Below are 26551 nucleotides of genomic sequence, written 5' to 3'. Positions count from 1 at the left end.
AATAAGATTTTCTCAACAGAGATTAGAGTGCCTGTGTTGGAAGACAGATGTGCCCAAGGACAGGTTACTGGTGTTATCAAATGGTTGTTTCATACGGAAAACAGGCAAATTTTGAGTAGGGGATTCCTTCTTCCCAGGGATAAATACATAGTATTGCTATTGTTACACATACATTTACTAGTACTACTGCATTCACTACCACTATCATTACCAGCACTATTATTTACTATTACTATTTACCAGTATTATTATTTTTGTGAGGTTACCCTACAACTAAAGCTTTTGATATCTCTTAAGACACTTTAAAATGAAGATGGATTATGTTGTTATCCAACTTGTACAACTATATTCCCAGAAGAATACTTGATACTAAATATTTTGAACTGTATTCAAAAGTTCATTGCCTCTTCACAATGTTTAAACATTATTTCCTTCTTTTCTCTTTCATGCTGCTTCTCAGAATATGGTGAAATATTAATCTGAGGTTTTGACAGTAAATGGAGTGTTATAGCTTGCAATATATATATATAATTTAAGAAGAACATATCATAATTTCTTTGTGTCTTTTTTCTATGCTTTATTCCTGTAAGGAAGCTAAGCAAAAAATTTCCCACTCAAAGATCAGTCAAAGGATGCCATTAAGGAAGATATTCTTGCATCAAATACACTTTTGAAGAATTTTGAGTGCCCGAATACCAGAATTTTCACCTTTTACAGCTCTCAACAGCTGTAACTATAGATATGCATTCTCCTGGAACGAGGTGCTATTTATTTACAAAAAACATTGTATTGAGAAAGCCGCAGAAATTCTCATTAAATCCTGATCTATCAAAAAGAAAGTGCTGTGTGATGTGTTTAGCTCATACCACTCAATGTAATGGTCTCAATCTATGAATGAAGAAAACAAGATTAAAACCAGCTGCAGAGCTGTGGTTACCCCCGACAGTCTTAGTCTCTGGCAATATTGTACCACATACAAATATAGCTGTGGCCTGCAGCTGGCCCACAGGACCCCATAGTCTGAATCCTCTGATGTTCTCACTTCTGCAGTGCCCTTGAGGGCCACAGAAGCATGTAGAGTCAGAAGGAGCTTTTGCAATTTTGTCTTGAAGGTAAGCATGCAGCACTTGCATCCCTGGACTCCAACTCAACTGTGAATCAATGTAAAGCACTGTCTCAAATGAATTCAAGCTGCCTCCTGTGCAGCTTTGCCAAAGTGGCAAAGTCCTGCTGGGCTGTCTGTACTCTATTTCTCCAGGAGCTGAAGAAATGAGGCAAAAAAAAAAAAAAAAAAAAAAAAAAAAAAAAAAAAAAAAAAAAAAAAAAAGCTGAAGAACAAAGAGCAGTCAGGTTTTGTCCCTACAAAAATAAAAAGATAAACATTTAAAAAAATGTTTTCTCAACAGTCTAAGCAACCTAATATTGGTATGAAACCCCTTTGCACTTAGTCAGTTTTCTAGCTGCATGAAACATTTTACAGTTTTAAGCTCTGGGTTCATATCCCGGTCCATTTGTATTCCTCCTATGTTGATGCTAATGGAAGCTACAGGAAGGGACAGGTAGGTTAGAACTTTTTAATTTCTTCAGGGGAGAAAGTATGCTCAGCTTTGCAAAGCTTAATAATGCCTCTGGTGTGGCATTACAAGCTTTGCTCTGTGCATATCTTCATCTTTCTTGGCACAGGTGTCCTCTCAGAGGCATCCAGTGAGAAAAGGGGTTTTTTTGGCTGCCTGCAAAGCGGTAAAAGTCCATCACCATTTCAGTTTTGGATATATTTTGGGGTCATCTGTTGTCACAGAAGGAGGTGCTTATTTGGCATTAATTTTAAGTTCCATCAGGTCCTAATTACATCAGGTCCTTATTACTGTCAAACTTTGATGCCTAAGAATAACATAAAAATAGAGCAAATGTTGATTTTAAGTATGCTTTATTTATTAGACTGATGTTTCAGTATTTGGATGTAAGGAAAAAAAAAAGGCACCAAAAGACTGAATGCCTCTTGCTATGCAATAAATTGTGTCCCTATGATTAAGTATCCTGCCCACCTGCACTGTCTCTGCTGTTCTGTCTTACATCCACTCCATGACTTAGACTGATGCCCAGCACACCCAGCACAGTGGGGTCATGATGTGATGGTGTGGCTGATATTTCACTTTACTGTGTTGGGAACTTTATGCACAGGAGAAACAGGCTTTTATGATGCCAGAATAATAGGCACAACTCTAAGACCTATTGTAGTTAACTTGTTCTGATAATGGTGATGCTTGCAATACAAATACCGTGCTCAGGCACTTTCTGTCTGGAGTGAAACCACAGGGCTGGAATGTGTTGAAAGCTCTTTTGAGCAAGCACTGTCTGTTTTGAATTTAGCTAGTGTAAAGGGAGTAAGCTTAGGACTCAAAGGCATTACAAACCATGATGGAGAATGAGAAACTGAATGCAGTAGTGGGGAAGGACTGTTAACCGGCATATGAGAAAATTTTGAGACAATGAGACACATTTGCCTTATGGCATCTTTGGCAAAAATGTTACAGTACAAAAAGAACTCCCTAGAAGAGTTAACCTAATACAAATGATATGAGGATATTCCACCATTATTATTATTTATTTCTTTTTATACTTGTAATAATTCAGGTGCTTTCCAGACAGAAAAGCTTCAGGCTCTGCCCCAAGGAGCTTACAATCTAAAGGTGGACAAGGAGAGAGACGTGAAGGAGAGAGGATCTACAGAGCAGTCAAGAGGCTAAGATGGAAACTAACCAAACAAATATGATTTGAACACATTGTTGCAAAGCTATACAAACTATTTTCCAATTATGACTCATATTTTCCATTTTGGTTTAACTGTATCTGCCATGACACAAACAGGTGTGGAGGAAGGAATCTTTCAGTATGTGACATCAGAGAGAGTAGCACATGTGTAAAGCAGAGCTGGAAAACTCACCTTAAAGTATAGAGATGAGAGGGGTTTGCCTGGATTTTCAAGACACAGTTGAGTACCAGGACAATTTAGATCCAGAATGACAAGGCTTTAGGTCAGGCCCTACAGGTTAACATGGGAGATTCCATCAGAAATGTAAATTCACTCTATGCATCTGGAAGTGCCTAAATACATCCTAATATGAATTACAAAATCCACCATGGCAGGGCTGAGGAAGTTAAGAATGAAATAACAACACTTTTGTGGTATATTCAGTGGGGGAAAGAATGGTATTGAAAGCTGGGGGTGGTTAGTCTTATGCCAGTAGTAAAATGACATTTTTAATAATGTAGGACACCAACCAATGATTAAAAAACCCCACAATGTTTAATTTTAAAAATACTGGTTTTAACTAAGACAGTGAGTCACTCATCAGTTATGAAAAATACTATTAGATTTTCCTTATACATTTAGGTATCTATTATAAAACACCCAATCAGGTTCCCCCAAACTGTAAAATGGTCAAAGAAACTCCCTTAAGGCGTGCCTTCTAAAACTTCTTAACAAATTCCCATATTTATTCAAGTACTCAGGGGAATCACTGTATGCTTTTTTATTCCTGAAGTATCTTTCCCTTATCAAATCCAAGTGTATTGTAAAGGCAGAAGCTAATAAGCAGCTGAATATTAAAGTGCATAGGTTGTCCACATGAGGAAAAAGAGATGGTTGAAGAAGCAGAAGCTGTGGTGATAAAGGCTTCTTGGGGAGTAATCCAACATCAATTTTTAGTAAGCCACAGATATTTCTTTTCCTATAAAAACATTTCTACAGTCTTCAGAACTTGCAAATGCATTTCTAACAATGGTATCAGGACAGTCACACTCCTCTTGCTGTGAGGGAAAAGTTGTAATTAAATAATCAAATAGACCTATTTTTCATAATTTACAGGTATTCATATTCCTTCAATAAATAAAAGAATATAATTTATCTTCTGATTCTGTATAGATATCAACACAAGTTTCTAGCAATTTAAACGAATTATTCTAATAGCTTGACATGAATTATGCTGGCAAGAGCCACATATGATTATTATGGTGCACAGAATCTTTTAAGAACCTACAAAGTTAAATAAAAGCTTACAAGTTTCTTAAGCTACTTTTTATTTGCATAGAAAAATATTTATCATAGGAGTCAACTATCATATGAGAGAAATTCCATTTGTTGTAATTGAAAAAGATAGCTAAAAAGTTTCTGTGGGTTATTGCAACAGTACAAGAATACAAGATGCTTCCATTTATTAAAAAATGTAAAACAAATTGTGAAAGCTAAAGCAGGCTACAAAACAGAAGGTCCTCATATTTTCTTTCTCTTGACTACTATGTTACAAGATCATGTGCCACAGTTGAGTACTATAAAGTGTAATTCTGCATTAGCTAATATAATTCTTAAAACATTCCCCCCCAAAGCACTATGCAAAATATATATATTTGTAAATGCTTCCTCCTGTAAGCATCACAACCTTGTTATCACATAGTCGCCCTGAACAATTGTTTCCTGTTTCCCATCAGAGTCAATGCTAATGTCCAAAGCCTTGCCCAGATGATCCTGTGGAGTGGCAGGTTCTGAGCTCTGTAATTCCATTTTCTCTGTTTCTGAAGGACAAATACTTCCCTCTTCCTGTGAATCTAAAGACTCACTGGTATTTTGTGATTCAGCTAACACATATTTTTTGTCAGGATTTCGGAAGTTTAATTCACAGTTCATGATCAATTCTCCCTCTTCCAGTTCATCAGTTTTCTCACATTGTTCTTCTGCCTGTTGGCGGGAAACTTCTTCAGAAACGGTGTATATTTTATTTTTACTCTGCCCCACAGAGTTTGTTTTTGATCGTCTGTGAAACAACCCCAAATTTTTTATGTCTGTTACAAAATTCACACGCTTTTGTTTCTCCTGAGTGGACTCTGACACCATCATTGCTGAGCCATTGCTTACATGATGTCCTTCAGAGGCGATATTGGCTGATCGTGGGTGAATCATCGTTGTTATGTCAAAAAGGCTGAAGGGTTTCTTCTTTCCTTTCTTGTTTCCTTCACTCTCACTATTTTCTTCATTTTCTGACAGAGAGGCAGAGTCTTTGCTCATCTTTCCAGTCTGCAAATTAGACAGCTTGCTTCCTTTTAACAAACCCAGGACTTCAAAGCGAAAGCTGGAAATATCTTGTTTTAACTCCTAAAAATTAGGAAAAAAAGATGAAATGTCAGAACATCAAAGCTAATTTGACTTTCCTTTTGAAATAAAAAGAGAAAAAAAAAGGAAAAAAAAAGGGCTTATGTTGGGGTCAGTAATAAACTTTACTCTCTCGATGTTGGCAAACCTGGCATCTTCAAGGTTGACGATCTTGCTCTAGGAAGCAAGTTATATGCTACCTGAATAACTGAGTGTAAGAAATAAGCTTCACAGTTTTAAAATATCTTACTAAATTACTAAAACATCTATGAAGATAAAGATAAAAACATACCTTAAAATTTTCTTCTGTCAATCCTTCCTCAGTTTTGGCATCTCTTATCATTGCTGCAACATACCTTTTAACCAGATTTCTCATAACTTCCTAAAAATATAAAGTATTGTGTTAGCTTTCCTGGTATTAGTTAGTAAACCTACACTCACGGGCTCTGCTTAGGCTTTTTCATGCTTTAGGAACATGACAAAAACTGTACAAACCTGATAGAAAATTTGCTTTGTTATTTGATGGAAACTACTAATGCTTATTATCCTGAGAAGGGATATGTTGGGTTTGACCCAAGATATGTTTCCTGCCAGTAATAGCCATCCTGGCAGTGAGCAGTTGCTGACGCCTCATGAGGAGAGCAAGTCTGGTGTGGTTGTAAAACTTTATTTCCAGCTATTCTCTCTCAAGCCTCCAGTGCTGTGAGACACAGTGACTCTCTTAACAAAAGTGATAGTTCTAGGTTTAATTGGCTGTGACAGGTTTTCTTATGCATTTTGAACTGATGTAAACTTCCAGCATTCAAAAATCCTCTGCCAGTGAATTCCACAGTATGGAGTAAGATTCTATTTCGGGGTTTTATTTTTAACCTTCAGTCTGGTAGCTTCCATTGATGTCTTCTAAGAATTCTAGAAATTATTTAGGTTGCAATAGATACCTGGAGGCTGTCTGAGTCATCTCAGGGCCATGCCCAGTGAAGTGCTGAGTATCTCTATGGGTGGAGATATTGCAGCCTCCCTGAGCAACATTTTCCAGTTCTTTAGTACCCTCACTGCGAAGATAATTCTCCTTACATTACAGAATTACCCTTCCTTCAACTTGTGTCCATTTTGTCTGTTGCACTGTACCTTGAAGAAAAATCTGGCTCCTTCTCTCTAACCACCCACTATGATATTTAAGGCAGCAGTTTTATTTCCCCTAACCTACTCCAGGCTGAAATCTGAGCTGCTTATATGACAGTCCTGTAACCATTGGTGCCACCTTGCTGGGTCCCTTCCAGTTTGTTAACATCTCTCTTGTGGGCACCAGACAGGACATGCTGCTCTAGATAATGTCCCACAAGTGAGGGCTGGAGGAGAAAAATCACTTCCCTCAAAAGGCTGCCTATACAGCCTTGCTAATGCAGTGTAGTACATGTGTGGTATTGAGTTTACAGTTAAATGGCAAACCACTGCTCTGTGCTCACCTTCCTCATAATTCTATAGATCCCTGTTGTACTTCCCACAGCTTCCTCTTCTTCAGGTTGGAAAAGCCCCAGCTTACCTAGTTATTTCCCATATGGCATTCATTAACTACTAAGCCTACAGCTCACACCTTGTTTAACTTTTACACAACAAAAATTCAAAATAAAGCTGAAAATTATGCATTGTGAAATAATAATCTAAAAAAAAAGTAGAAACTGAAGAAGGAAGGATGACAAATAATTGCTTACATACAGGGGATCTAGGCAGATGGATTATTAAGGAAGTTATTAATGGGGCATTAAAGCTGGAGAGATGAAGAGCAGGTTCTGATGGAGCATGTCAGTTCACTGTACATATGGTCCTGATGACTCCTGGCAGGCAGGAGTTTGCTTTTTTTGAAGGCAATCCATGTTACACTGGGCAAAATACTGGATAGCATGTTATTGCTCTAGAAAATATCCTTTTGCTCCAAAAAGGAGATAATTGTATTCTCAAATTCTTTTCTTTGACCATCAAAAATACTAAGCTTGTTTGCTGAAGAGGAAATAAGTAGGGATTTTATGTTTTTTCCCATTTATTTTCTTTTTCCACTTTCTTATGAAACTCTTCCATATTTTTCTTTCCTCATGAAGACAATCTGAAGTCATAGAAAAACAATTGCCTGAATAAACATAGAATAAACATAGGTCTGTACCTGGTACTGATGATGTCTCCGCAAATTGTCAGCTGCACGCCTCTGAAAAATAGAAAATAATAAAAAATATTAATCTCTGTAGGGAAGTAAAATATTTAAGCACAGAAAACATCAGGCCTGTGCATTATACAGTATCTAGCAAGCTGAGAGAAGAGGTTCAAAATCTGTTGAAAAATGACAGTATTTCAACAAAGCCCATCATTTGCTTTATAGAAAGGGGAAGGCTGCTGTGGGGAAGGCAAAGTTGATTTTCTACATTTTTGTCAAAATGCTTTTATTCCTGCATCACCATGGATGTGGTGGGGCAGCCAGGTCACAGGTTGCAGAGTCCCATGGTCAGTGATCTGAGAAGGAAGTGGAACAATGGATCATGTAACTCACTTGCACAGACTGAAGCATATTTTACTGAATTGAAAAAAGCTTGTTTCATGTCAAATTAGATTTTTCTTGGAGGTACACAGTGAAAGAACAGGAGTCAATGAACACGAGTTACAGAAGGGAAATTTTGCATGGAAAATCATCAACATGGTGGGATTTGTAAAGCCATGGTGTAAGCAAGACACTTGCTATGGCTTCTATGGCTCCTAATGTCTCATTTATGGTAAAGCTAATCAAAACCTGCACTATAAAACTGTGTTAATGAGAAAAGCTCCCTCTTAGTTCTATGTTAAAACCACTTAGTCATAGAGAGCTGTATGGAAGAAAGAAACAGCTTTCAACACAGTATGGTGTTGATAAGGAGGGAGGGTAAAAGGGACAGTAACTCTGAAGAGGAGCAGCAAAAAGAAGTGTGGTAGGATGAAAGAATCATCCAGGTTTCAAGCAGGTGAATTAAATTAAACTGCCATATCTAAGGGCTGCCCAGAAGATGGGGAAAAAAGGCCAGATTTATTTTTTCCCTTGACTTCCTTTTGTCCTCAATTGCATAATGAGTAATAGATCCCCATCCTCTACAATAATTATTCTTAACTGGTGAAAGAAACAAAGCTTTAACTTAGACTCTCATATCTGCTGCTGACAAGAAAATAATGTGTCTGACCACTGATTGTATCTCTACAAAACAGAACACTTGACAGAAGCTTAAAACAGAGGGAAAGGACACCCAAGAGCCTTGTTAAAATTGACCTCAGTTGCATAGTAAGGCAGGCACAGCAAGTTATTTAATCTTATTTTTTTTTACTTGAAAGAAATGATGAACCTTCTCCCTGTACTTGGAGTCAGTTTACACTTCAGGGTTGATTTCTTGTTTGCAATTAATTTGAGAGATGCAGTGGCTTTGTGGCTGGGCTAGCAAAAACTAATAGAAAGGGGGAAAATCATTATTTCCTAATCAGTCTGAAGAGCCACTGTGGGGTAGGGCTTTGTACATGAGAATGCTTTCTTCAGTATTTTTCCAGATTGTGTTTCTCCACCTATGCCTCATAAAAGAGAAAATAGATATTTCTTGTGTTCAAGGATGAAGGGAGGGGCGAGCTTGCCCACCACCAGGGCCAGAGGGGACAGTGCAGCCGTGGGAAGGCTCATACCCTCACAACACCCGAACTTGGCCAGTTTTTAGAAAAATAAATTCAGCTTTCTTGCAGTTGGCCACACGGTGGAGATGTTTCACTCTGCTGAGAGAGCACTAAGGGAGCCCATGGCTAAGAGAGCTCTCAACAACAGATCTTACTCATAGGTGAAGGGAAAAACAATTTAGGGTGTAATTGAAACACACTTCAGGTAAAGTGAATAACTTCTAAGTAAAAAAGTGCTGATTCTTGTCTTGCACAATACTTCCTGCAGCCGCTGTCTGTTCTGCTTTATTTTACAGTGAAATGTGAAATAAATGCATAGGTTCAATTCTGTATCTGTAACAAGAGCTACCTAGATACCATTTATCCTTTTTTTGCAGCCAATTTGGAAAGTCCCAGAAACAGAGGCTGTGGCTTTTCCCCTTAATGTAATGCCAACAAGTACAATTTGGGATAAGTATGTGAAAAGATTTATGTAATAATGTGTCAGAACAGTTCTACTGCACTTAATTGTTTTCAATCCATAACACCAAGAAGCTGAAAGAAAATTAATTTAATTGTATATTTTCATGCACATCTACATACCTACTCCACTGGGAATTACACATAACCTATCAAATTTATTATCACCAAACAGTTCTCTATCTCTAATTTAAATGTTTAGGTTCCATCTCTAATTCCTAAACATCTTTTGCTTCCTTTTGAAAGCAGAATGAATCTTTGCTTAAACACATCTGAAAACCAGGCTATTCACTAGAAATAAAATGTCATTAACATTCATATTTTCCTTATTTAGTTCTCAGCTGGCCTGCTTTTTTCTACTCAGTTATGGTCTAATTTATGGTTCAAAGTTTGTTTCAAGTAACCATTGTTCTGTGTGCATGAAGAACTTGAAAATTATGACTGGCAAAAGGATGAAAGTTTAATTTTACTAAAAATAGTAACAGGGTGGGAAACTCGGTTATGCATGTTGAATACAACGATGAAATTGAGGGGGATGTTGTTGTCACTTTCCAAAAGGGGGCACTAATACCCTTTAGGAAGCTTTAATAGTAGCTCCACTAGTAGTGATAATTATTCTGATCCTCCTGTTTATGCCATTGCTAGCAATTTACACTGTTTGGAAAAAAAAGATCTCTTTAGCAGTCAAAAAATTAATAAAACTGTATTACTTATTTTGATGTGTTTTATTAAAATGATATCTTTTTTAATGCAGGAATACAAATCCAATGCCTGCATTTGCCCTTAAACTGCTTAGTGCTAAAGAAAATGGAAATATTGTCTGAAGCTGTGGGATATATTCCTCATCTTGACTAGAAGCATCACCTTTAAAGGATTAGAACTTATCTGGGTTGACAGAGAAGATTCTCCATGAAATGATTCTTGGCTATACAAGGAACACTCCAGATTATTGATTTCCACACCAGATGAAAGGAATTATTTCTTTGCTCAACTTTCAATAACAGACATTACAGAGAAAATACAAAATGCTTACACTGACTTAGAAATTGCATCATTTTCCACTAGGTGAAAAAAGAATAGGAGAAGGAAAAAAGAGATTTTCTATGACAAATAATAATAAGATCATGTAGGTTGCTCAGAAAATGGCATAAAAGTCTGTATAGCTAGAAAAGAGGCAACTGTTTATCTAACATCAGATGCAAAAAAAAAAAAAAATTACTGAAGCTATCCCTGGCAATCCTCTCAATTTTCACTTCTGAAATACGTCAAATTATAGATAAAACACTTTTTGCTGACCTATCCGATGTAAAGTAGAATGTAATTTGAGGAAAACAGTACCATTTGTTCTGGTGGGACTAGGATTTTTTTTCCCATATATATTTTTTTTCTGAAATACAGTTGGCCAACAGGATTAGCCTTGACACACCCATAAGCCTTGCGCAGTCAGGAAAACCTCAGCCTAATTAATAGAATTATATTACTAATCTGGCTTTTGCAAAGGTAAGCTAACAAAATTAATAGAACTGAAACAGATATAGATATAGATGATATAGATATATGTTAAAAGCAGTGCACAAGCATGCACTTATTTCAGAATTTTAAGTGCAGGAGATAACTGATAATAGCTGAAGAAAATGCTGCATACCTGGGATATGTCAAAATGACAGAATAAAAAAAAATATGCTGAACTCTGAGTGGTAGAAGAGCCCTGTCTGATTCATAGCAGAGCTGAAATATCAGTAAATCACATGTACCTTCCTGGCCTTCTTTCAGCTGAAGCTGTGGCTAGAGAAGTTGTCATCAGCATGGCTGGGCACTGTGTTTCTTTGGTGAAAAAGCCTCTCCCTTGAAAAACCTCCCCTTGACTTCACCACCCACTGCTTCAGCTGTCCCACTACAACAAAGGACAGAAGAACCACAGAAGTGACATCCAAGGAGAAGCAAATTAATTGGCTTTTGTTCAGAGGCACCTCATAATGCCACAGACCATATTCTTGCCCATGATAGTTATGTTATAAACACCAATGTAGATGATCCTCCCAAGCAACCATGTCCTACTTATTTTTAGTGGCATTTCTCTTCTTCCTGTGGGCCAGATAAATCATTTCACTACAATGTGTGCTGTAAACTATCCTGACCCTCAACCCTTTCTTTACACATTCTGCCTGCATATACTGAACTTTTAACTGTAAACATATATAAATTTTACAGTGGATTCTTGAAACATTTGATTTGATCTTTGACTCAGTCCTAGTTCATGATTCCTAGCATTTTGTTACTGAGGACTTTTTGCAGAGATCATGCATAATCCTTGCCAGCTCCTTTCTGTCTATTGTCTATTTTGTATCCTCTAGCACTGAATCACTCTTTGGATGCACATTATTGCTTTTTCTACTGGAAAACACCATAGTATGTCACTGCTGATTAGTGCTTCCTAATAGGAAAGTTAACATTTAGAGATTTCAGAACAGAATGTTTTGAAATCTGAGCTCTGCCTTACAGACGATGTGGCATCCATCCATCCATATAGCAAATATAAGAAAATCATGTTATAACATTTTTTTACTCTCCCAGACCTCATTGTAGGGAAGGAGACAGAATTTATAATGCAGGACTCAGTGAAAAGGAGTAGATCCCAACAAAGCTTATCTTGTAGCGCAGAGGCCAAAGTTATTACAGAGCAGATATAACTGAGCAGAAGTCCTCTGAGATCCTTGAACAAAAGGCAAAGAAAACGCTTCATTACTTTTGGTTGAAAGGGCATAGAGGTCCTAAATTTAATTTGTGTTGTAGCTTGTTGGGACAATTGAAAAAGTTCTAGCAAATCAAGACTGAGCTGTGGGTGATGGGAAGTTTGTCAGAACCAGAAAGAAGTGCTTTTCCTCAGGACAAACTATGAGATCACTGTGGTGTGCCCATTTGTTGACTGATGATTTAACCTCTTGGAGGATGTCCAGTTAACAGCACCTAACTGGTGGTTTGCATCTATCCAACGTGGAAATCAGAGCACAGAGTGTATATGCACATCTTACTTCATTTTGGAGCTTGGGTGAATAACTGGGTCTGGAAATTGCAAAATGTTCCAAATTCACATAAACCTAATGGGGCTTGTGTTATGCTAAGGAGTTAGCTGAAGAACTTTGTAGTTTTATGAGGTGGACTGAATCTGCCTGGTCAGCCACAGCCACTCACTTTTTTTAGGCAGCTGAAGTGTGTTTGCCATGATGGCTCTGCTGGTAAGCTCTCTGCTTCAGAGGGGTTTCAGCTCTAATTCAACTAAGAATAGTTCAACTAAGAATCTAAGATTCAACTAAGAATATCTATTCTGCAGGGGAAACCAGTGAGGTATATGGCCCTACTGTCCCACATGTTTTAGAGATTCCACTTTCAAATAATTAAAAAAAAAATACAGCAATCAACTAAAAATGTCCCACATCTCTCCCTCACTGACATCCTCCATCCCAAACAGTTCAGTAATTAGTGGTTCATATTCAAATCTTAAGGAAGCTTGGTTCAGTTCCTTCTCTTCTGTTCTCCCAAGAGAGCACTTTAGCCCCTGCAGTATCTTAAAGATCTTGAGAAGGAAATTTCTGTTGTCATAGCTTTTATGCTTGGGGTAAATAATTAGATATCCACTGGAGAATAGAAGTAAATCTTGGGCTCCTCAGCCCAAGATATTTGCTTTAAATGGCACCTGCTCCTTTCTTCAAACAGAAATGTCATCCTGAAACTGAAAAGTCTTTCCCAACAAAAGCTTATTTGAAACTGAAATATATTAATTAAAAAGTTTGGTGCTTAGAGATTTTGGGGGATTTTAACTTAAAAACAAAAAGAAAATTATTTGGAAATATATATTTTGGAAATATATTTTTCCAAATATTTGGAAAAATTCTCAAATAGCTTGGTGCATAGACTCCCTACCCTTTGACCATTTGCTGTAGCAGTTTTCCCAAATCTAAGATGTGGGTTTCTTGAAGGTGGTATTTATGTACCCTAGCAGGAGGTAGGTACAGGAAGCAGACATGATCTTTTGAATCCTCCTCCTCATCATGCCATTCAGCATAGAGCTGGGAGCACCCTGTATCTTTATTATTCTACTTGTCCAGGAATGACTTTACTCCCAAATCTGCAGTTTAAGAGGGTAAGGAAAAAAAAAAATTCCTTATCCCAGATGGAAGATCTGACAAGAAATATTGTCCTGAAAGTTTAGCTGGGCTGTATAAGGTTTTTTTGTATCTGTCTCAGTCAAACAGAAATATTGTGTTAATCAACCCTCTGTTATACACTGGCATCATACTGTTAATTTTAATATCATTCTCTCAGTTTACAGTAGCTAATCATCCCTACCAAATGTTTAACAAATGCCTAGAAGCATTGCCCACTCTCCCACACACCCAAGTACATCACTCTCTCTCTTGACTTTTTATTTCTAACAACGTCTCATAGTTTTTCCTTCTGTTGGTCTCTGCATTTACTTTTTTCACTTCCTATATTCCACAGAGATGTTTTACTCTTAAGATTATTCACCATTCATGCTAGTTAATGTTCTCTTTAAAATTTCTATATGAATCATTGTTAGTCTTTCTTAACTTAATGTTTTTTCAATGTGTTTCTTGTCATCCATTACTGGTTTGTTTCAATGCCACCCTAATGTTTATTAGATTTTTTTTCCTGGCTGTTTCTTTCCTATATGTCCAAATACGACATCAAAGTGAAACAGTTTTGCTTTCACAATTTAGGTACTGGCCAACAATATTGGTATATTGCAATAAGTCTGATTTGAAGCTTTCTACAAAGAGGAAAAAATCCATTTATCATCATAGTAATTGTGAATTAGTTTTATATGTCACTTTTCCTCTTTACCATATATCTGTACATGCATGTGAACTTGTTCCTCCAAGTACTTCTAGAGATTAAACTGCATTCCAGGATATGACAGCAGAATAGGTAGGAAAAATTTATTATTCACTTATCAAGAGATAGGGAACAAATACAAAGAAAAGGTTGATATAGTACCAGTCCATCATACCCCCGACTGCTTTGAAATGGATGGAAGTTTTTTTAATAATAATCAATAGCACAAGGACCATACCCCCTTTTTTTCCCCCTTACCCACATTTGACTCCCATACACCTACTTAATGCTTGGCTGAGTCTTGAAACATTTATATTCATCAAATCGCTATGATATAGAGAAAATGCCATTATCCACATCTTATCCCAAACCATATTATTCACGCTAGAGCTGGCTAAATTCAGTCTAGTTGCTGAGGTACTGACTCGCTCATGGGAAATGAAGAAAACATAACTAGAGAGAATTAGTCGTTGGTGGGTTAGGATGTTGCCTGAATATTTGCACTGACAGTATAGAAAAAGGGTGTCGCTGACTGAGGTATCTCAAGTAGATGAAGTTAGGAGGGAAAAGTTCAAATCTGCTTTACCCATAGCACCTACCAGAGAAAGTAAGTAGCTGAGATATTACACAGGCATCTACTGAATCCAGGTGCAGAACTATTCTTGGTCACCTTGTGTGTCTTTTCCCCTCTTTTTTTTTTTTCCCTAGAAATGTCACTGCTAATCAGAAGTATCAGAACATGGTATGATTTCAGAATGGGATTCTGAAATAGCTCTACCTTTAAGTTCAAGAAAACAAGTCCAAATAAATGCTGTCAACTTTGAAAATTTTTTTTAATAGGAACAGATTTTGGTAAAAATGCTTTTATGGCAAACTCATTTCATTCCACGTAGAGAGACAGAGTCACAGAGAATATCCCATGACGAATACTTCATACATGAGTCTCTGGTTCATGGTATTCAATTATACCTGAACTGTGACACTTGACCTAGGGATTAGCAACCAACAATTCTGACACTGACAGACAAGTATACACATTTGATCTCTTGTATTTTTTATTGCTCTTAATCTTTCTCGAAGTATCTGTAGATGAAGCACAGTCACAGTTCATACAGTTATCGTACAGGGATATGATGATGCTTTCTCTTCAAATACATTGACATGAAAGTAAAAAGTAAACATTCTCTGCTAGAATTATTGTCTAACTCATATGCACATTATTTGACATGTCAGACACTCTATAAAGCTGAGAAAAAGTCATCAATATAGCAAAGAGGAGGACTACAGGCAGACTAAATCACACAACTTACCCCTATTGTTCCAAAACTTTCAGGCTTTCTTCTAATTTTTTTCTTGCAAAGGTGTCTCCATAACCATTTGATCAGATACCACAAAGATTTTGGGCTTGGTATGACATTAAAAGGAGTGGGCAGAGTTCCTCCTTCTTCAAAATAACTCATCCAGAGTTTTGTTCGAGCAAACTTCCACTCAATGTCTGCATGATCCTGCACACAAGAAACATATCATCAACATAGATATTGCCGAAATTAAGAAGGTGAAATAAACCTCTACAAAAATCTGAAAAACCTAAAGCTAGAAGAACCTTGAAATCATAATGAATTGTCTTTTTAAAATACTGCCATCTTTTGACAGTAGGTCTTTAACACAAAGCAAAGCTGAGCTGCTTTACCTCAGTAAGGAGATGTTCGATATGTAAAGTATGTATCTACTTATAAGCACTTGTTTCCCTGTTACAAGCTGTTAAATTATTGAAAGTCTCTCAAAAAACAGAAAAGGTAATTACAAGCAGAGAAATACTACATTTCTGGAAGAAATGTTTTGTTATAATAGCAGCTTGCCATTATTCTGCATAGATCAGTCTAATTATGCTGCTCTGCAGCAGCTGCAACAAGTCAGCAAGGCTCATGCATTTTCTTAGAAATTACCAGTCCCCAAAATTCACAAATAGATTATCCAACAAATCATGAGGCTACTAAAACTATTGAGTCAAATATCTCTTTTTCCCTACTACTTCAGAATTCTATATTTGGGATAGGTTATGGGGTGGGTTTTTTATTTTTGTTTGAAATTTCATTTCTTTTGGAATCTATATAGCATTGTATAATCCTGAAATTTTTGGGAAAATGAAAGCTAAAAGCCATGGAAAGATGTCTAAATCCTAGCAGCTGAACAAAAACTTTAGATCACTAATGTTAGATTTGAATAGCCAAGAACCTTGGCTAGAGGTCTAGTCCATACAGTAACAAAAGCAACAATTTAGAACTTGTAGCAGGAAAAGTATACTACCTACAGCCCAAGTTGTGGTGAGTGGTACTATGTTGTGACATGATTCACTACACTCTGACAACTAGAGTTATACAAAAACAGGTGGTCAGTTTTTCTTTTGTGGAAACACTTGTAATTTCCAGATTGGAAAAAGATGCATATTTAAAATCTTAAGACTGTGAAGCTTTCTTTTTTTCCTTTCTGCATGATCATATTTGAATTATCATATGATGAATCAGTGTTTATTTCTCTTAGTCTCCTTAACAGACAGTTTAGAAATAAAACTATGTCAATAGCTCTCGTAATGACAAAGACAGTTTTCATTGAAGGAGGAAGCAGGACTGAAAACGTCCTGCTTTCTCAAAGGAAGTTGAATATTCGAGAAGACATGACCTTTTGTTTGAATAGCTAGTGTCCTTGGAACACGGGCACCCCATTTCTGTTAACTGTATATCCATGTCAGATAAAAAAAATAAAATAAAATAGCAGTCTTTCAAATGCTAATAAATATCATGTATTAAAATGAAGCAGTGACAGAACAATCCCAGGCAGTCTTTTTCTAAGAAGTCCTGCACAGTGCAGCTTGGGCAGGGCTGTAGCCCATGTCACTTGCCAGAAGTATCAGAACACCCTCCTCAACCCATGAGCTGGCTTTCTCATCTCCTCCATTTGATGTTGTGGGGAAATTTCACTCTACCCAGTCCAGCTTGGGTCTGGTCTCTTTGTCCTTCCAGAGCAGTGCAAAAGAATCAGAGCAAATTGCAATGTTTGTCCCAACGTCCTGTCTGTGAAGTGTTTTACTGCCAGAAAAATTGAATGTAGGAACAGAGAGAGGGTATATTATATATGTATATATTATAAGTGATCTAAAAGTAAGAAACAACTTACAGCAATGAGTTGGTAAGAGTTATTCATCATGGCTATTAGCATGTTGAGTAGAACAACCAGAGATATTACATTATAGGTACCAAACATGGTGGCCCCAACAAATTCAGTGAATTCATGCCTTGCTTTCACGTTGGTCACATAGAGATTGATGAGCCCAAATATAGACCAGAATAATGACTGCAGCGTTTCAAATAACCTGAAAAACAAAACCCAGAAGGAATAGCTGTATAATAACTACAAATTTAGTTTTCAGATTGTTCAATTTCTCCCAAAACACACAGAAGTTCTTGACTTGACTGAGATGAATGACACTTATCACAATATAGCCAACATAGAGGGAATATCTAACTAGTGAAACAATGGCCTAGTCTTTCAAATCTGGGCTTCTAGATATACAATACAGAGTCTATAAATAAGCCTGCAAGCAAAAGGCTGATTTTGTTCAAACTACAGAGAGATAAATATAGTTTCAGAGATGTCATGTTGGACACCTTCTTTTGAAGTACTTTGACTCTTTGCTTTAACTATAAGGGGTAGAATAAGGATCCAAAAGTAATTCAAGTATGATTGTTGAAAGAAGTAAGGTATCCTCACATTGTGCAATTCTAGTTTGTTCAGAGCCACTGAGATAAACGGAGTTGAATAATTAGAGAGGCATTATTATCATTAGCATATGTTGTGTTTTATAAAGAAGGGGAACACAAAAAAGATGAACATGCTGGTCTCAAAAGAAACTTGTGTTTTTATACCTAAAGCATATGATACTCCCTTAGAGAAGTTTGTACAACATCTAGGAAGCTAGTCACAATGATGAACTTTAAAAAATAATCCTCTGCAGCTAGATACATTGAAAAATTTTCCCTTTTTGTTCTGTGTTCAGCTACACTGTAGTGTCATAGGAAAAGTCCTGGTTAGATTGCTCCTTGAAAGCATGGAGCACATAAAGCATCACATTTTGACATGACATCACCTTCTGACACTCGTACCAGTACTCTCCACTATTTCTCAGATGAATATTGCTTCCCTCAATGCTGAGCTCTGAAAAATTTCTGTGTGGTTTTCTGTTCAGATCACATAAAGTTTAGACCTGCATAAGTGTTATTAATATACAACATAAATATGCTGTGCCTGAGAAAAGTTACTTGATTAAGATGATATAAAGGCTGCTATTTTTATAAAGTTATTTCCTCTAAGAAGGAAGTCATTGGTAATAAATATATTTTTTTAAAAAGCCTAGATACACAGAAGTTAATAGGGGAACAAACATTTATAGCAGTAGTTTGATGAAGGATGAAAGGTGAAAGACAAGAGAATAAGTGTTCATTTGGTAGTGTTTGGTACCATAGATGAACTAAAAGCTATAATGAAGTAAAATTGATTTTAAAGTGAAAGAAAAAGAAACAGTTTATAATAGAAATTAGAAATTTGATTGTTTGGAGTAGAGTCAGTAGAATCTGGGACTGCATGTTTTTTTTACAGCCTATCATATTTGCAAGGAATCTTCCTGTTTTAGAACACCAGACTTATTTAATTCCCACAAGTAGACATGGAAGAAATGCAGAGTGACAGCTGCCTGGATGAGCAAGGTCTGAACTGGTGACCTTATGCAACTTCTAATCTCATTTATCTTCCTCTTAGCTCTATTTTACCTCATATCTTTTGAGTTGTAGAGACTTCACTGTGGTATGAGGAGAAAATTATTAGAGCCATGAAATGTTGGTTTTTTAAATTATTATTAGGGTAATATTAGACGTGTTTGTCAGGACATCACTGTAATACCAACAGAAAACAGGGGTTCTTTTCTGTAGACAGCATCTAAGTCATTAAAATATTTGGGGAGAGGGGGAGGATAGAAATAAATAGCTACTTACGTTGAAAATGCATTATTCTGCTTTTCACATCGTATTCCTTTGCAGTTGCCGGGTTCATTTGTCTCATAGTAGAAGTACAGCTGGTTCAATCCATTTGCAAAAGCAAGCAGCACAAGGCAGTATATGAAGAGAAACTTCAAAATGTCCAGCAACATTCTTCCTAGAGATATCTGCAGAGGTCCCAGGTGAGAATTTGCAGTGAATAATGAGATCAAGCGCAGGGAGCTGAAGATGTTTGCAATTGCAAACAGGGCCTCAGCCACCAGGGTTGGATGCCACATGTCCCAGCTCTCCCGTGGAACTAACCCACTGTACTGAAAACAAGCAGAAGGGAAGAAATTACTCCTCTATTTTGATGCATAAACAAGCATGTCAGTTTCTTTATAAGCTGCTCAATTAATTTGCAGATATCACAACAAATTTTCACAGTAGCAAAAATTTTCACAGTTTAAAAATTTTGACACTGCAAAAGAAACAGTTTTGAGCACCTTGCTTTTGAGAATTATAGAAATTTCCAGCTGTACAAGCAGGTAAATTATTTATTTAAAGGAAAGTACAGGGCCGACAGTGATGGATAGAAACCCACAAAAGCTCTGGCAAGTAGGAAGAAAACATTCAATCACCAAGTAAGTATATCAATTAATCACTAATGCTGGACCAATGATGAAAAAGATGTTTATTAATGAACCATGGCAAACTGCTTATGTGTCTCATTATCAAAGAGTCTGACCCCTGATACTGTGACTTCTGTTCATGCTCTACCAAAAAAAAAAAAAATTCTTGAAGATGAAAGATATTTGAACTGAGAATTAACTTCTTTAGCAGACTCATTATTATTTATTTGGTCTCATTAATCTGTTTTATAGAACATATCAGATGATAGAATCTATGCTAGGAAGCCCTCTAGAAAGGGTATATTATAATGTAAAGCAGATTTCAAAGGGGGACTATGGTGTTATCTGTATTTACCTATTCTAGACCATGCACATGCACCTTCAGAGCTGCTGGGCCTACCCTGAGCAGTAAGAAAGGGACTCCATGTGTCACTGGGGCCACATGACACAACACAAACAGGCATCACAGCATTTCACCACACTCACCCTACAAAGAAGGTGATCACTGTCAGAGTGGTTCAGAAACACCTAAGTAACATATATTAAGTGTGTAGGGCCTGATCAGATGCACCCCAGAATCCTAAAGAAATTGGCTGATGTAATTTCCAAGTCACTCTCCATCATATTTGAAAAGTTCTGTCAGTCAGGTGAAGTTCCCAGTGACTGAAAAGAAGAAAACATTGCACCCATTTTTAAAAAGGGGAGAAATGAAAACCTTGGGAACAGCCAACCTGTCAGCCTCCTCTCTGTGCCTGGGAAGGGCATGGAACAGATCCTCCTAGAAGCTGCGCTAAGGCACATGGAGGGCAGGGACATGATTTGAAGCACCAGCACAATTTCACCAAGGGGAAGTCCTTCCTGACCAACCAAGTGGTGGTCTGTGGTGGAGTGACTACATCAGTGCACAAGGGAAGGGTTGCAGGTGTCCATCTGTCTGGACTTGTGTAAGGCTTTTGACATGGTCCCTTATGACAACCTTCTCTCTAAACTGGTGAGAGATGGATTTGATAGGTGGACTGTTCAGTGGACAAAGAAATGGTTGGATAAGTGCATCCATAGAGAGATGATCAACAGCTTGATGTCCAAATGGATATCAGAGACAGGTAGCATCCCTCAGGGAACTGTACCGAGACTGGGACTGTTGAACATCTTCATTAATGACATAGACCGAGAGATTGAGTGTACACTCAGCATGTCTACAGAGAGACCAAGCTGAGTGGTGTGGTCGACAAGCCTGGAGGACAGGATGTCTTCCAGAGGGACCAGGACCAGCTCAAGAAGTGGTCCCATGGGAACACCATGGGATTTAACATGACCACGTGAAAGGCACTGCACCTGGGTCAGGGCAGCTCCCAGTATCAAGACAGTCTTGGGAGTGAAAGGATTTGGAGGAGATGGAGTTGAGGTACTGGTAGATGAGTGCTCACAGCCCAGAAATCCAACCCTGTCTGGGGCTACACAAGAAATGGGGCCAGAAGGCCAAGAGAGGGGTTTCTGTCCCTCTACTCCACTCTGGTGAGACTGCACTCAGAGTGCTGTATCCAACTCCAGCATCCCCACTACAGGAAAGACATGGACTGTAGGAACTGGTCCCGAGGCATACAGTGAAAATGGTCACAAAGCTGGAGCACCTCTCTTCTGAGGAAAGGCTGAGAGAGTTGTGGCTGTTCAGTGTGGAGAAAAAGTGACTTTGGGGAGATCTTGTGGCCTTGCAGTAACTAAAAGGGTATAGCAAAGATGGAGATAGACTTTTTAATAGGGCCTGTAGCAATAGCAATGCACAAATAATTTTAAACTGAAAAAGGGTAGATTTGGACTAGATATAAGGAAGAAATTTTTTATGGTGAGGGTGGTGAAACACTGGAACAGGTTGCCCAGAGAAGAGGTACATAACCCATTCCTGGAAACATTCAAGGTCAGGCTGGATGAAACTCTGAGCAGCCTGATCCAGATGAAGATGCCTGTGCTTATTGCAGAGGCACTGGACTACATGACCTTTACAAGTCCTTTCCAACCCATTTCATCCTATGATTCTGTGATTCTACAATCCAAACTGTGAAAGGGAACTGGGCATTGTTTTGGACATGAACAGTTGGCACAAGTCCCACACTAGGGTTTCTCTAACCAACTGGTAGTGCATGTGACACTGTCCCAGTGCCTGACAGCAATCCCTTTACAATGTCATTTACTCATATACAAGCAGCCATAGCAGCTTTGTTTTTGGATTTGGGGATGAGAACTGAAAAACTGAAAAATAGCCCATTAAAGAATTAATTACTCAGCCTTATATTTTGTTCACCTGTGATATTTTTTCTTTATGGAGCAGTGAATTAAATCTAGACCTGCTGGAATCACAGATCAGTACTCACTTCATTAGACTATCCTCTCCCTAATGATTATGCTCATCTACCCCATCCACTATGGCTCTTTAATCCAGTTCTGATTGATTCAAGATCAGTGATGAAAAACAGGCAGTAGAAAATAGAATTTAGTTACTGGAGACAACACCTAAGAGATAAAACAAGAAGAAAATGCAGAATAAATTATTTTCAGTGTTTTTGAGAAGAGAGAGATGAAAACTCCTCAGCATGATTCCTATAATGGCTTTATTTGAATAATATTTTACTGCACATTACTGCAAATTATCACGGCACGTTACAACCCTCACAGCTGAAAACTGACACCTTTTAAATAACTAGGAATAATTGTCTGTACAAGCAAAGGTTGGTACTGGACAGTGCAGTAGATAGATTGGGGAAAAGTACACAAGGTGTCTTGGGGCAATAAAGTAAAATACAGTCATGGAGAAATGTAAAGAACATTCATGAAACTGGGAAGAGATGGAGTTTTTGGTAGAGAATCAAAAGCATCAAACTGCAGACATATTTTAGGTGAGGGCAAGTAGTGGCAGATTCCAGGGAAGTTACAGATGTGGGGGAGTTGGGAGAAATCTAAGAAAACACCTTTCAGAGAAATACCTGGAACTACAGGACACTGAACAAGCATAGCACATGATATACCAAGACAAGAAGAATCAAGTTTAACAAGGCAGGTGTGGATAGCCTTATCTGCACTCTGACACCTACTCTTACAGTCAGCAAAGAGAAATGAGAATTTCTAGAGTAGTGGGAAAGCAAATATTCCACATAGGTGAATTGCTCTTTAACTTTCTCATTTTCTCCTCATTGATTGTTGGGGAAGGGGATAGACTGTCTTACAGCTATAGTCTGGCAAGATGTGTCCAATGTCACATTCTCTAAAAGAAATGATGTTAAGCAGAAAGGTGAGGAAAAAGGGACCTTGTCTATGATGTTCTGGATAAAGACACAAAACTGATGTGTTCGAACATTCAGAAAAGATCAAATGACCTTTAATTTGTAAAACGGAAATCAAAGGCACAGCTGTGATGTTTCAATGTAACCAACTCTTCCTTTTCTGGGCCCAAGTGCTTCCTGCTTGTTTGGATAGAATTCAAGAGGTGTCACTGTCACAAGCAGAGAGTGATGGCTGTTATTTCAGTGTTGAAGAAACATAATTTAAAAGACTGTAAATACTTGGCAGAAAAAAGTGAGAAAGGTGAAGGCCTGAGAGATAAGTTTGGAAATTGTCTGTGAAATATACTAACTGCAAGAAGACAGCAAACAATATAAAGAAAATAATGAGTATAAGAGGTCTCTAACAACAAACCCCTATTGAATACACTAACCAGAGCAGAGGATGCTGAAAAAGAATCTAGAAATATTTAAAAAAACACTACAGAACAAAGCAGCTTTCATGTGAAAAGGAAAATACAGGAGAGTAGCAAAAAACTAGGTATAGTAAAACGAGAAACACTGAAAAAGGATAAAAAAAGTATCGTAGAGTCAAACCACATAGAATTGAAGTATTTTGTTCTCACTCATGTTTGTTGAAGTTCTTCTGTTCTACACAGGATAAATAAATTAATATTGTTCTAAGGAGTGGAAAATGGTAAGAGAAAAAATTGCAACACTGAGTTTGCTGTAAATCATGGTGTTGATACCCTGCAATCCTCTATTTGGTGACCCTGATGAATTTCTGTACCCCCTGGAAATGCAAACACAACCTTTTGACATACAGCAAAGCCAACCATCACTTAATTTGATTAAATAACACCCATTATTGGCTCTGTGGTTGAAGGAAATTTACATGGCACATCAATGGAAAATTAAGAAGAGCAGAAAACAAATTGAGCAGCATATAAACAGTAGAGTTTCAAGGTAAATATATGACGCTTTTTTAATGTCAGCCAGGGAATACAAGGTAATAATCCATGATCCTTAGTCAAAGGAACTAAAATGCAAATTCAATATCTGAACCATTTGTGAGAAAAAACTGCTGAATGATCACTGTTTTCCCATTAAAGCAAAAGGCATGAACTCTCAATTTCTTGGAAGCACCACAAGAGATCAAAGAGATGTGTAGATCAGGCTACCTGAATGTTTAATGGGCCAAATAATGTTGGACCTCAGTCTAAGATGACCCCCTTGTTTCTGGTCACAAAGAGAGAAGTTAAATAATATCCATTTCAGGAAAAGTGCTTTAAATACTTTCCTGAAAAGTCATATGTAAATGTGAACTCTTCCTATTTTAAAATGTATGCACCAATCTTTGCATTTATTATGTGGAATTTCAAAGCAGCACTAGGAAGGGGGCAGGGGGGTGGCCTAGCAGAGAGCTTTAGAATGGTAATTACACTAGGAATAAGGTCCATAATTTCTCACGGGTGGAGAGGTGTTAATGTGCCTGTGTAAATGCACATTTAGTCTGTGAATCTGATAAAATACCAATCAAAACAATTTTACAATGCAAACATGTAAGAATATGTTAGCTTCTGCAGAACTGGTGGCAGGAAAGATATATAATCTTATTTACTACTGAAAATAGTAGACCTGACACAGTGATCATTAAGCCAGTAAATGCTGAGACAAATAATGCACTTTAGCTACGTTTCAGAGTTCTTGCCCTGAATAGGAATTTGTTTCCCTTCAAGATCTTCACATCAGTGGCTGAGGCACGTTATCAGCAATATGAGATTGTATGTGATTTTTAGAATTGGAAACAAGCAGCACTAGGTCCAATGCTCAGGTTTAACAAGTATTTAAGAGAAAGCAAGAAGATTCTGCACACATGGTGGCACTGCGCTTAACTTTAAATATCAAAAAAAAATCATATTCACAAAACATAAAAAGAAACATTTTTTCTTAGCGCACCAAAAAACTCTCCATAAAAACAAATATGTTGCTTAAAATCTTTCATCTTGTACTTAAAAAAATATGACAAGGTATTATAGATTATGATATTTTTATGGAGCAGAGAGCATTTTCAATGGATATACTGGATAATTTAGGAAGACCTAACATGTTGATACAGAGACAATAAACCATAGACCATTGAAAATTATAAGATGTTCTTATTTTATTTGAATACTGGCAATGAAACGAGTTACTTTGAGTTATCTTAGCAGTTCTCTCATCCTGAAATTATATGCTTTGGTGAATTTTACATTACCCCATCATCTACTCTAGATAATATCCATCTACTTAACTACTGCATCATTAAGAGCCTTAAATGGGCAATAAACACTATATTTTACTCTGGGAATATTTATCACACAGGAGAGTAGCATGGAGACACTCATAATTTTATTCAAGGGACTTGGTTAAAATGTTTCCTTGGGTGGCTGGAACTGATCCATAGAAGACAGAATGAATCTAAGAACTGACCTTATATGTTTGGTTCAATAAAGACAGAAGAGCTATAACTTAGAAAAACCTGGCTCACAATGCTTAGGAAAAGAAAATTAAAGCTTTACATTAAAATATGTATGGTTACATTTGGCATCCTCTCAATATCATCTGGCACAGTGGCAAGGAACTCTGTTGTAGGCATTTGAAGGAATGTGGCAGGGTATTAAATCACACATATTCCTCTGTTCATTACTTCATCATGTGTTTCAGTTGACTAGCACAGCTTTTGTAAGCACTGTATTCACTATGATTAAAATGTACACACTAATTTGGAGAGTAATGGATGCACATTATCCCCGATACTGTCACCTTGGAATCTGATTACTGTAAGCAGAAGCCATTTCAGAGATGAAAGGATTATTATGTCTTCTAATCAATATTGTTCTGAAGAGAATAATTGGCCATCTCCAATGCTTTGGAAACATCTATTTTAAATGAACTGTGTGCTTTGTTTCAAGGGACAGTGAAATGACTATTTATTTTTTAGTCATTTCATTATATCTTTGTGTGTAAAAAGACATTTCATTAGCTTTTAAATGACAGTTCACCACTCTTTGGAGCACCTTCCTCTTTTAGGCTGCAAATTTCTTCAAGTGAGAAGACTTCCAAAGGTTTGCAGCCAGAGATCCAGCGTGTCAGAAACCTTTTGTCAAAGAAGGCTGATGTGTCAACACATGACCCGGGCGTGGGGGGGTCTTTGTTCATCCCTGCTCCTGACTGGCTGGCACACGGACCTTTGTGACCAGACACAAGATGATATAAATTAGAGTTTCTAAGCTCCTCTATGCCTGTGGCAGGGCTGCAGCAAGAACAGCTGCTGTTTGAGAAGAGGAAGTCATCACTGGCTACTTGATGGCTCTCCCCTTGTCCCAGTCAAAAGCACCTTGGCAGAGGAGGGACTCTCCTTCCCTGCACACAGAGTAGTACTATTGCAACTATAAATTATCGCTGGCAGCAGGGAACTTGAAAAAGCTGAACTACAATGCTGATCCC

General features: G+C 37.5%; 1 protein-coding gene across 1 annotated transcript in view; it reads right to left on the bottom strand.

The window, feature by feature from the left end:
- Positions 1–2594: 2594 nt before the first annotated feature.
- The window catches only part of TRPC4 (transient receptor potential cation channel subfamily C member 4), a 131327-nt gene continuing 107370 nt past the window's right edge, over positions 2595–26551 (bottom strand). Inside the window, exons 6-11 of the mRNA XM_005420798.2 lie at positions 19177–19490; positions 17306–17501; positions 15442–15636; positions 7305–7346; positions 5439–5528; positions 2595–5149 (exon numbers count right to left, since the gene is read on the bottom strand). Of these exons, the coding sequence (XP_005420855.1) occupies positions 4433–5149; positions 5439–5528; positions 7305–7346; positions 15442–15636; positions 17306–17501; positions 19177–19490 (1554 nt within the window). The 3' untranslated portion in view covers positions 2595–4432. The remainder of the gene's footprint in view (positions 5150–5438; positions 5529–7304; positions 7347–15441; positions 15637–17305; positions 17502–19176; positions 19491–26551) is intronic.

Source organism: Geospiza fortis, unplaced genomic scaffold (genome assembly GCF_000277835.1).
Source record: "Geospiza fortis unplaced genomic scaffold, GeoFor_1.0 scaffold194, whole genome shotgun sequence".
NCBI classification, from domain to species: Eukaryota; Metazoa; Chordata; class Aves; order Passeriformes; family Thraupidae; genus Geospiza; species Geospiza fortis.
The sequence above is the reverse complement of the archived record's forward strand: the minus strand, read 5'-3'. Positions and strand labels throughout refer to the sequence as shown.